General features: G+C 49.8%; 2 protein-coding genes and 1 non-coding gene across 5 annotated transcripts; 1 reads left to right on the forward strand and 2 right to left on the reverse strand.

The window, feature by feature from the left end:
* Positions 1-961: 961 nt before the first annotated feature.
* Positions 962-4,487, forward strand: LOC120706680 (serine hydroxymethyltransferase 4). The gene is made up of 4 exons (XM_039991372.1): positions 962-1,716; positions 2,604-2,994; positions 3,077-3,178; positions 3,956-4,487. The coding sequence occupies exons 1-4, from the start codon at positions 1,039-1,041 to the stop codon at positions 4,198-4,200; spliced, it is 1,416 nt and encodes a 471-aa protein (XP_039847306.1). The 5' UTR covers positions 962-1,038; the 3' UTR covers positions 4,201-4,487.
* Positions 4,488-7,548: 3,061 nt separating this feature from the next.
* LOC120706681 (60S ribosomal protein L29-1-like) lies at positions 7,549-10,964 on the reverse strand. Of its 3 annotated transcripts, none has more exons than XM_039991373.1 (3): positions 10,837-10,964; positions 10,596-10,714; positions 7,549-7,867 (listed from the first exon to the last, which is right to left on the reverse strand). In XM_039991373.1, exons 2-3 carry the CDS (start codon positions 10,695-10,697, stop codon positions 7,787-7,789), a joined length of 183 nt encoding a protein of 60 aa, XP_039847307.1. In that variant the 5' UTR covers positions 10,698-10,714; positions 10,837-10,964; the 3' UTR covers positions 7,549-7,786. The 3 variants fall into 3 exon arrangements, with proteins under 3 accessions (XP_039847307.1, XP_039847309.1, XP_039847308.1); XM_039991375.1 differs by having other exon boundaries at positions 10,596-10,729; positions 10,837-10,960; XM_039991374.1 differs by having other exon boundaries at positions 10,596-10,710; positions 10,837-10,953.
* Positions 8,545-8,644, reverse strand: LOC120710925. Its single transcript, XR_005690093.1, has one exon. It is a non-coding gene; the product is annotated as a small nucleolar RNA snoR128 (small nucleolar RNA).
* Positions 10,965-11,353: the final 389 nt, after the last annotated feature.

Here is an 11,353-nt window from a genome sequence, read left to right on the forward strand (position 1 = left end):
GCACCTCAGGAGTTTGGATGATGCGCGCTCCGCGCTGCTCGATCTGCTCCCTCCGCTTGATGCGGCCGCGCTGCCATGCTGCGCCGCGCCGAACCCCTCCGTGCCACCCGCCATGCGCAGACCCGCTCGTGCCCCTCCAACGCTGACCCCTTCTCGCATTCGCTCCGTTTGCCGTGCCAACACCGCCCCTCTCGCACCCCTCCACGCTGCCCCCTCCGCGCCGCGCAGTCTCGTGGCGCGCCGGCCTGCACCGCGCCGCCTAGGAGATGGGGAAGGGGCGGTCACGGAGGAGGTCGGAGGAACTGTGGAGGGCCGCGCCGCACTGGAGATGGGGAAGGGGCGGTCGCAGAGGAGCAAGGTCGAGGGAGGCTGGGACCCAGTTGGTGGAGCGGTGGAGGGGATAAGGGGAGGTTTGTCTCTAAGAAATAGACGGGGAGTGGAAAATCATTTATCTATGTGGCCGCTTAATGGTTGAATGGATTTCGGATAAGTGTGCCCTCGGATAAGTGTGCCATGCGGAAGAGTCAAATTACGGCCGGCCGAGAAAAAGTCATTACCGTCATTACCTTAAGTTAATGGACTAATAAAATTTCTTTTAATGTGGCTACTTCCTGCATCTAAAATCACTCAGCCCGGTCCATCTCCGGTAATTCGGAGTAGCCGCCCGTCCATCTCCATCAGTACTGGACTTACTCGCCCAGTCGCCCACACCAACCCCCGCCGAACCCCACGGGCCCACAGCCCCCCGCTCCGGCACCCGGCGCCACCAGCACGGCAACCACATCCCTCGCCCCGCGCACTCGGTCGAACACCTCGCCCGCACTCGCACCCACTCCCCCCACCCCACCTCACCCACCCCCACCAACCCCTCCTCCCTCCCACATGTGCGCCCGCGCCCACCTCCCGTGCACCGCCGCTATATATCCCCTCGCCCCCTCCCGCCACCACCGCTGCTCCCCACGCCGTCATCACCTCCCCTTCCGCCCTCGCCCCCTCCTCGCCGCCGCCGCCGCTCCCGCCTCGGCCCCCGCAGCCGCCATGGACCCCGTGGCCACATGGGGTCTGACCCCGCTCGCCGGCGCCGACCCGGAGGTCTACGACCTCCTGGAGCGCGAGAAGCGGCGCCAGCGGCGCGGCATCGAGCTCATCGCCTCCGAGAACTTCACCTCCTTCGCCGTCATGGAGGCGCTCGGCTCCCCGCTCACCAACAAGTACTCCGAGGGCATGCCCGGCGCCCGCTACTACGGCGGCAACGACGTCATCGACGAGATCGAGAACCTCTGCCGCTCCCGCGCCCTCGCCGCCTTCCGCCTCGACCCGGCCGCCTGGGGCGTCAACGTGCAGCCCTACTCGGGCTCCCCCGCCAACTTCGCCGCCTACACCGCGCTGCTCAACCCGCACGATCGGATCATGGGCCTCGACCTCCCCTCCGGCGGCCACCTCACCCACGGGTACTACACCGCCGGCGGGAAGAAGATCTCCGCCACCTCGATCTACTTCGAGAGCCTGCCGTACAAGGTGAGCGCCACCACAGGCTACATCGACTACGAGAAGCTCGAGGAGAAGGCCCTCGACTTCCGCCCCAAGCTCATCATCTGCGGTGGCAGCGCCTACCCCAGGGACTGGGACTACGCCAGGCTCAGGGCCGTCGCCGACAAGGTCGGGGCGCTGCTCCTCTGCGACATGGCGCACATCAGCGGGCTCGTCGCCGCGCAGGTACTCATAAATTGTTCTCGATTGGCTAGTTGTTTCCACCAAATCTCACCTTGCATTCACGTTGAGATGGCGATTAGTTGGTTCTGAGAGATGTGGCAGTCTGGATTCTACTTGGGATCTAATTGAGGCTATCAATTCTAGCGGTTGTTGGATCTGAGTGTTTTGCACGTTTACTGATTTTAAGAATTTTTTATGTGGACGCTATCTGTCTGTTGTTCTGCGCCTTGTTTTGTTTTACAATAGTACGAAAACGATATTTTGCCTGATTTGGTTTGTCTGGGGATCTTCCTTTCATGGTGATATGTATCTGATATTCTATCTATTTTCATGTTTTGGAGTATTCTCGATGGGTATGCTCCTGCTCTTGTGGAATTGCACTCAGATACTCATTGAACCAGTTGAAACCATTGCAGGAGTCTTCAATAGTTTCTCTCTTATATATATATATTAGAGAACCAGTACATAGTTTTTCTTGTTCAAGTTACATAGCACATCCATGTGCAAATTACTGGTAATCAAAATTGGGCTCATGCATGTCCACATTTGAAGTTGTCTTCATGCGTTTTTGGTCTACATTTACCATGCCGTGATCATGCATATATAGGCAACACACAGTGGAATCTCACAAACAATCTACCGCAGTAAGGGGCACACAGTTTTCTAACTCATTGTACCCTAGGGCTCCTTGCTTTAATGTATAGATTAATGTATAGACTTAGCTAATGCACTATTTGAGGCATAGTACTGAAGGTGATACCTTTTGGCAAATCCTTGCATATCATCCTTCTTTGAGTACTGGAGGAGACCTGAAGAGATTATTCACTACAAATGCTTAGTTGAAAAATTTGTGTTCTAAAAAATCTCTTCATTTGCCTCCTCCATTTCAGGAAGCTGCAAATCCTTTTGAGTATTGTGATGTGGTTACCACTACCACGCACAAGTCTCTTCGCGGGCCAAGGGCTGGCATGATTTTCTACAGGAAAGGACCTAAGCCCCCAAAGAAGGGCCAGCCTGAGGGTGCTGTGTATGACTACGAAGACAAGATCAACTTTGCGGTGTTCCCATCTCTGCAAGGTGGGCCTCACAACCACCAGATTGCGGCACTTGCTGTTGCTCTGCAGCAGACTATGACACCTGGCTTCAAAGCCTATGCAAAGCAAGTGAAGGCGAATGCTGTTGCCATTGGAAACTATCTCATGAGCAAGGGCTACAAGATGGTGACTGATGGAACTGAGAACCACCTTGTTCTCTGGGATCTGCGCCCTCTTGGCTTGACTGGTATACAAATTAGGAATCCAATCAGGCTTCATTTTCTTGGGAACATATTATAACTTGTTCTAATTTTGGTTCATGTCTGCAGGAAACAAGGTTGAAAAGCTCTGTGACCTTTGTCACATCACATTGAACAAGAATGCTGTCTTCGGTGACAGCAGTGCATTGGCTCCGGGTGGTGTCCGCATTGGTTAGTTCTATCTTATTTGTTCATTACTTCTGTTATGGTGCAACTCTCCATAAAATTGTCACAACATTGCTGTTCACATGGCAGTTTGAAAAATTGGCTCGTGTTTTTGTAGTCTCTCTTCTTAATGAAGAGGTGATATGTCTAGAAATATTTTAGATGTGTTTGACCTTAATGCCCATGGTGGGCAAGCCAAAATTTAGCTACTTGGGCATTGCCAACCATGCCCATGTTTTAGATATGTTTGGCCCTAATGCCCATGTTTCAGCATGCCCACATTTTGGTAGCCTTTATCTGGTCCTTATTGCATTGAAGGGTGATTATAATCACTTGTTCTTATTGCATCGAAGGGTGATTAATCTCTGTAACTATTGCAGGTAGATTAATAGTTTTGGTTCCACTTCTATCACACTTGTTCTTCACATTTTCATACACAAAAGCGTGTAGCTCTTGCAAATGTTGATGACTTGGTTGTCAAGGTCTGATCATATGAACCTTTCTTTGTTGGTGTTATAAACTCCTTCACCTACATATGTTTTCCAAAACTTTGCTTGGACCTTGAAGTCCAGTATCATCCTTGAGCTAATGCATTACCCTGAATGTCCATGTAACACTTAACACAGCTAAGAACTCAACTGGAATCCAACATCATACAATAAAATACTGCACCCCTTTCTTCAGTGTTGAACATTTTTTTTTCATATGTACCTGATGCTACAAGTCTACAACTTTACAGGAATGTTAGACAATATTTTTGATGTATCGCTGTTATGGTTTCAGGTGCCCCCGCGATGACCTCGAGGGGTCTGGTGGAGAAAGACTTTGAACAGATTGGTGAGTTCCTTCACCGGGCGGTGACCATCTGCCTGAACATCCAGAAGGAGTATGGCAAGCTCCTCAAGGACTTCAACAAGGGCCTTGTGAACAACAAGGACATTGAGAACCTCAAGGCTGAGGTGGAGAAGTTCGCTGACTCCTTCGACATGCCTGGGTTCACGCTCGAGAGCATGAAGTACAAGGAGTAGATGCCTCCTCTCTGCGCCTAGGCAAGGCTCTCCTGTACTGATGTCTTTCTTCGCCGCTGTGTGAGTGCTATGATGCCGCACTGCCATGCTCGTGATAATGATGATGCCTTATGGATTTTGTCTACCCCGTCAGCAGGATAGGCTCATAAGCGCCCCCTGCGCCTCTGGTTTGGTTGCCTTCCAGTGTTTCAGTTTTTTCTTCTAGGAGTTGTTTCACTCAGAATCATATGGGAATGTCAATCAGGTGTTTTCCAATTGCCAATAATAATTCAGTGGTTTTTGCTCCCCTTGCTCTCATCATTTCCATTCGTTCTATCCTCAAATTCTTGCCATAGCTAGCGATGGTCGATTGATTATCTAAGGTGTTGGGTTGCTGAAAATTTTACTAGTTCATGGGTTGAATTGAGTTTTGGGTAGTCCTTGCACTGGAGGTGTGCACAGAACTTACCATAAAGAGAATAATTTTGTGGATGAAGCGAGGTGTCACAAAGTGGAGATCTTTGGCCCACTTCTGTTGCTGAGCTTAATGCTGCATGTTAAAGTGTACAGCCTGACTCTGCTGCTCTGGGTGTGTTTGTTTGTGCATGGCATGTTTGGCTTCGGTGCTCGGCAGCTTAATTGTACGACGATTGGTCTTGTTACTTGCTATGCTGTCCCTTCAGCTGCTTGATTTCCCTGTCCCTGTTGCTACCAAGTTTGCAGTCCCCACTGCTGTACCCTTCGTCCACGCTGCGCAGCTTGTCACTGGTGAGAATGCCTCCCCCACATTCTTCTCCTATCTGTATAATTATGGAACCAATTTATGTCAATCACCTACTTCTCATGACATTTGAGCATGGGAAACCTATGAAAGAAGCCCTTGGCGATGTACTTAATTTAAATCAGCCCCTGATGTTTGTTGGTGCTTGTCATTTTAAAGGTTCTATTGGGGCCTGATTGGTTGATGCTCCCATGTTCAGGTCAATTATGGTGCAGTTTTGATATAAATGGTTCTGTGATCCCCCAACTCGTAACAGATTGCAGAATGGTAGTTCTGAAGCAGGCACTATGTTTTGTTACTTTGTTGCCAATGACTTTAACTCCTGTCCATTGTTAGGTTCATTTATATTTTCTTTGCGTTGGGTTGTTATCGTTTGCCTTGAGCCCTTCTTTATTGCACAGTTTAACTTGTGTATTTTACTAGCTTGGCTCAGGTGATACATTTGTTTGGTATGTGACACTGTCATAACCAGCACAAGGTGGAAAAATCAAGTACAAACAAAAGTTAATATAGACTGCTTTCTGATAATTGACTATTCAGTTATGTGCCTATTGTTGGTGACGTTTTTTTTATAACATATTGTTGGTGATGTTAAGTTAATACTAGGCATATTCAGTATGACTATTGTTTTCTCAGAGTTTAACGGAACATGCAATTATGTTTTACGCATTGGTGTGCAAGTATAACCTCGTTTGCATCCCATCAGTTATGTGCTCTGGTTTCCTGACGAGCCAAGCTGGGTTTTCGTTCAGCTTCTGCTTGTTTGTGTTTCAGCTATCTGCAAGTTCTGAAATGAGCGGAGGTCAGTGTTCCAGCAATGCTTAGATCTGCTTTGATATATAGCCATATCGGTCTCTGCTTGTGCCGACTTAACTCATCCTTCTATGAATCAGCAAGCTACTTGATGCATCTTTTATACATATCTTATGAGACTCTTTAATTGTACTTTATGTCGTTAAAAATCAGTATTAATTTGGATATACTGAAACCAAAAGGTTGACCACCAATCTCTAGTACTAGATTCAGGCAACCTGACAAAGTCAATTTTGTTTTTGATCAAGCCATACTGACATTACTTTTCATGTGGCTGATACAATCATACAAATATTGATGGTGGTATAATTTGCCAAGAGAGTAATAGTCTGACTGCACACATTTTAGGACCACACTACATATTAGTTGGAGGGTAGTACATGAAACTGCTTGGTGCTTGTTACTGCATGATCCGTATGCTTTCTCTTCCTTTTGGCTTTTTTTTGCTGTCTACTTCTGTAATGGTTGGGAGTTATGTGGGTTCTCTTAGCCTTACATCATTGCTTGTATGCTGATCTAGACACAAGGTTTGCCTCCTTGCAAGCTGCAATTACTTTAGCACGCTCTTATCTCCCTCCTTTGCTTCTTTGTCTGAATGCATGGTGATCCCTGGCTTGAAAAAAAGAAACCGCTTGTTATATTGTGATGAGTAACTATGTTGTCAAAGAGCTTCTTCTTAATCATAGATGTATAGCAGTAATTCACCGGGAGGAAAAAAAACTTGTATCGCACTAAATAATGTGGGAAAGTTCTACTTCAGAGCAGGGGTTATGTTCTGCATGCGCACCTGTACAACTTGTTTAGTTAGCCATAGTTCGATTTGATTTTCATGCTTAGATCGTATAACATCACTGCTTTCTTGCGCAATGTAATGCATAAATGAATGAAGAGATGAAAGTGGGCTAGCTCCCGAACAAACATATAGGCTTAACCAAGGTTTTTCGTGCGCTAAAACATGAATTGTTGTCTTCATTGTTCGGATCCAGAGTCTCCCAAGTCGGCTGCTTGCTCAATTACGAGCTAAATAGTCAGCACAGGATTGCGAGTAGAATGGCATCATATACGTAAATATTCTCTTCCCACTGCATTGGTTTCTTGTTAAGAACCTAATCCGAGCACTACAGTTTCTGCTGGAATAAGAGATTTCACCGGTGCATGTCGCAAATTGTTGTACTCTTTGCTGGCAATGGTTTCTTCAAGAACATGATCCGAGCAGAGATTCAGAGTGCACGTAGCCAATTGTTGTACTGTATGGGTTACTCTCTGCCAATCCAAGTAATTTAGCCGATCTGCAGCAGGAAGATGCAGGATCTCCACTGCTAGCACGATATCTTCGAAATGCTGCCCAACACACAAAACAGCATTTTTGTAACATTACTGTTCCTGGCTTCCAGCCTACCCCACTCAATAAAACGTGTTCCATTTCTGGTTGGTTGATGGCCACAGCTTGTCCCAACTCGCCACGCCTAAGGTTATCTCCTCTTTGGTTGCAGACTTATGTGATTTGCATGGACACAGCTCGCCAAATGTGCGACGCTGTAAACATCCGCCGCATCCTAGACGAGCCGCAGTTTAGCAGTGGCCGGGTTGCGATCAGCAACCAAACAAGGCCTCGTTCACAACCATCAGGTAATTGTGCGGACCATTGCCAACAGCTGTCAAACTGTACGAGCCTTCATTCAATGGCCGAGAGCTCAGTTTAACACTGAATCGCATCAGATTAAACTTAGCCTCAAACCACATAACCTTAAACACCAGACATGATCCAGAAATCCTATTTCAGTTCCCAGGGGGGGAAAACTAATTAACTCAGAAGGAACTATTCAAAGGGTAGCATGAACTTAACACATAATATCATAGTAACACTTCAGCAGCAAAAGAGGGTCCTTCCCATCATACATAACACCATTCAAATTCCATCCTTAGAGTAAAGAAAATCCAGATCCTAAAGGTAAAAACTGAGCTAGGAAGGGTAAACACAGCTTTGCTTTTCTAAGAGCATAAACTTCCATCTTACTCCTCCGCTTCAGCCTCACCACTCTTCTTGTTGTTCTTCCTTGAGTACCTCAGGTTCCTCAGGAATTTGGGGTCCATCTGCAAACACAAACACAGGCCGAAGGAAATGGTTAACGGGGGTGCTAAAAAACTTGTTAGAATAACAAAGAGCACTGTTAACAGGAAGCACAGTAAAATTGTCAAAAATAATAGTTGTGCATCTCATAACAAATAACAGAAGCACAACAAGAAGCAAGGTTGTGTAGTTGCTCAGGTAACCGCTCAGAAGGAAACAATGAAGATTATTTCCCAGGTTCATCAAGCGGCGGTCTGCTCTCAAAAGGTAAGGTCTCATCATTACAACAACCTCAACCTCATCTGGACAATGTTATACAGTTGCGATTAGTCGGCCTGGTCGGTACTGAGGCGACTAGGTAAAACCCCAATTAGTCGGATTTATCACTTGATTAATTGCGACTAAACGTCCGATCAGGACCTTATCAGTGCCATGGCGACTAGGTTCGGTTAGACAATCATATACAAGTAGTGTATACAATTAAAATACAAGTAGTGTAAAAACATCCTAATAGCATTAACCAGTGCGGCGCCCAGCATGTGTGCCATAGCAGCTTCTAGCACAACACGAACCAGCGGCACAACCACTGGAGAGTAAACCTAGATGGCGCCTACCAAATAGTAAACTCGGCAAAAACAATAGTTGTGCAGTTCATCTCAGAATAAATAACAGAAGTGCAACATGAATCAAGGTTGTATAGTTGCTCAGGTAACCGCTCAGGAGGAAATAATGAAGATTATTTCCCAGGTTCATCAAGCAGTGGCCTGCTCTAAAAAAAAAGAAAGGTCTCATCATTGCAACAAGGAAGAAGTCCACGTTACCCCCCTAAACTCTCTGCGAAGTCTAAATTTCAACCCTCATCTACGACACCGTCTACTTGACATCCCCCATCTCCTAAAACCGGACATCCAACCCCCTCATCCCATACCAGACTGGTTTCGGGCGCGTGCACGGGGCCGAGCTCACCGGCGGCAGGCTTGCCGGCAGCGCGAGCACGGGGCCGAGCTCAGAGGCTCGCCGTGCGCCCAGCACCAGTTGCCGTCGGCAAGCGCGGCGAACTTGAGCAGGTGGTTGTGCGGCGCGGTCCCCTGCTCGTCGGGCGGCGGAGCGGCGCGGGCGTGGGCGCGGACCTGATGGAGCAGCGCGCGGTGGCCGGAACAGAGGAGGCCGGCGCAGCTTGCGCTCGGTGTCGCTTGGGGTGACTGCTCCGGCGGGGTCGCGCGCGGGGCTGGCTTGGACAGGCACGTGCGCTAGTGCGGCGGCCTCTCCCTCCAGTCCTGGTACTACTGCTGCGGGCGGAGCTCCCGAGCTCTAGAGCGGTGAGGGGCCTCCTCCCTCCCCCCCCGGCGAGGTGTGCGAAGCGAGGCGAGGGGCCGCCCCGCCTCCAGCACGCCGCGCCGCCCCGCCTCCAGCGTGCCGCACCGCTGGCGGGCCACCATGGCGAGGCGGACCACCACGGCTGCCTCGAGGTCGGCCGTTCTCGGCCCGGACGGCGGCGCCCTCCCCTGCTCCCTCCGACGGATGCGGCGGCGTAGGGCCTCGACGACGCACGTGATGAGACGGCGCCCGCGGACGCAGCGGCGCAGGGCCTCGATGACGCGCGCACGAGGCGGCGTCGGTAGACGCGGCGGCGCAGAGACTCGACGACGCGCGTGCGAGGCTGGAGCCTTCGTCGCGCTCGTGCTCGTCGCGTCCAACCAGCACAGCGATTGGATGCAGTTCGACCGACCGAGCTCATCCCTTTCTTCCTCCTCTCCTCCATGCACAAAGAACAACAGTCTGTTCTTGCACGTTCTTCACCGGCGGGCATGGGGCAAGAAATTCGTCCTCCCTAGGCCACTCCGGTCCGATTCCTTCGACGTGGAGCACCTCACCAACCTCCTCCACCTCCGCCCCCACTCTTCTTCCAATCCCGTCGCTCCAATCGAGCTCGCCACGGAGCTCCATGGCTGCCTTCCATGGCGCCCGTGGGGTGGCACCTCTCCACTCTCCAGATTACGCCCGAAAGCCTCGGGATAGATTCTCCTCGCCGTCCTCTTCTGCCCGGTGCCCTCTGTTCACGAAACCGTGGCCGGGAGCTCCGTCCCCATGGACGCCGGCAAGCCCCGGGGAGCGGCGCCAGGCGCTCGGCCCCCGGACGCCAAACCCCGGCCTTCTGTCCGGCTCCCTCTCCCTATCTCTTATATGACAGGCGGGCCCCAGTCTTCTCTAGGCCCACCACTCAGCCACCAAAACCAAAAAACCGGATTGGAAGGGGGGGTCATTTGCACGGTTTTATAAGTTTGGGGGTGTCGGTTGAACGGTTTTAAACTTTGGGGTTGAAACTTGGACTCTCGAAGGAGTTCAGGGGTGTAATATGAACTTCTTCCTTGCAACAACCTCAACAGGATAAACTCTAGTGACAGATACAAGTACATATTTTACAGTAGGCACCAAGTTATAGTCATGTAAAAATTCTAAATTGAGCAATTGGACCATCACAAACACAAATATTATGAGAATATTTTGAGCCAGAGGTAAGCAATGCTAGCTACAGGATTTTGTACACGAAGTTAAAAAAGGCACAAATTATGGCTTCACATCACTGAGTAGTAGAAACAAATCCTAGAAGAGTAATTACAAGTTACAACACATGGCTACTGGAACAAAGCAGATGCTCGTCTTAAGAGCAGTGCTAATTGACTATTGACACAGATTCACAGCGCCCATTATTAAGGTAAATAGATTCACAGCAGGATCAGATTATCTTACCCCCTTGGTGGAGGTCTGGCGGTGGCGCTTGGGCTTCTTGATGCCGTTCTTGTGCGCCTTGTACGACTGGTTGTGCGCCGTGTGGTTCTTCGACTTGGCCATCTCGAATCCCTTGCTTCCTTCGACCAGCACAAACAAACAGACGGCGAATCAGCGGGAGGGGAGGGTCGGATTGGCCGACAAGAGGAACATCATCATCACGACGTACGAAAAGATCGAGCAAGGGGAGGTGGAGAGTTACCGAAGCGAGCGCTCGCGGAGGAGAGGAGGGCGACGAGTGGTCCGGCGGCGGCTAGGGTTTCCGCGAGTGGCCAGGGGAGGGAGGTTATGTAAGGGAGGCAGGGCGTGTGGTAAATGACCTTGCTGACCTCGGTGCCTTCCCGCTGTTCGATCGTGAGCTGGTGGGCTTACACGAATCGCAAAGCAGGCCCCGTTGCGGAGTTCTGGGCTTTACGATTATGGGCCTGAATGTTTTTTTTGAAGAAACTATGGGCCTTAGTGCAAACGGGACTGTTGTTGGCGTTTTTTTATTTTTCTATTTTTCAAAATCGTTTTTTTACATAAATATATTTTCAGTTTCATAATTTACAGATTTATACTCCTACCGCCCGGCTGCGGGGCGGCCAGCCCCCTGCCGCCCTCCTGCCGGGCGGTAGGGACCTTAATATAAATAAAATTTATTTTTAATCGCATTTTAACCCCTGGGGGGAGGTACTCGCTGCTCGGTAGCCGGGCGGCAGGTACTCGCCGCCCGGTGG

The sequence above is a fragment of the Panicum virgatum genome, chromosome 5K (assembly GCF_016808335.1).
Source record: "Panicum virgatum strain AP13 chromosome 5K, P.virgatum_v5, whole genome shotgun sequence".
Lineage (NCBI taxonomy): Eukaryota > Viridiplantae > Streptophyta > Magnoliopsida > Poales > Poaceae > Panicum > Panicum virgatum.

Excerpts from the sequence above, each read along its gene's own strand:
- LOC120706681 (XM_039991373.1), bottom strand. The coding sequence starts at position 10,697 with ATGGCCAAGTCGAAGAACCACACGGCGCACAACCAGTCGTACAAGGCG. Across the intron at positions 7,868-10,595 it reads GCCAGACCTCCACCAAGGGG|ATGGACCCCAAATTCCTGAG; the intron begins GTAAGATAATCT and ends TTGTGTTTGCAG.
- LOC120706680 (XM_039991372.1), top strand. The coding sequence starts at position 1,039 with ATGGACCCCGTGGCCACATGGGGTCTGACCCCGCTCGCCGGCGCCGAC. Across the intron at positions 1,717-2,603 it reads GCGGGCTCGTCGCCGCGCAG|GAAGCTGCAAATCCTTTTGA; the intron begins GTACTCATAAAT and ends CCTCCATTTCAG. Across the intron at positions 2,995-3,076 it reads GCGCCCTCTTGGCTTGACTG|GAAACAAGGTTGAAAAGCTC; the intron begins GTATACAAATTA and ends TCATGTCTGCAG.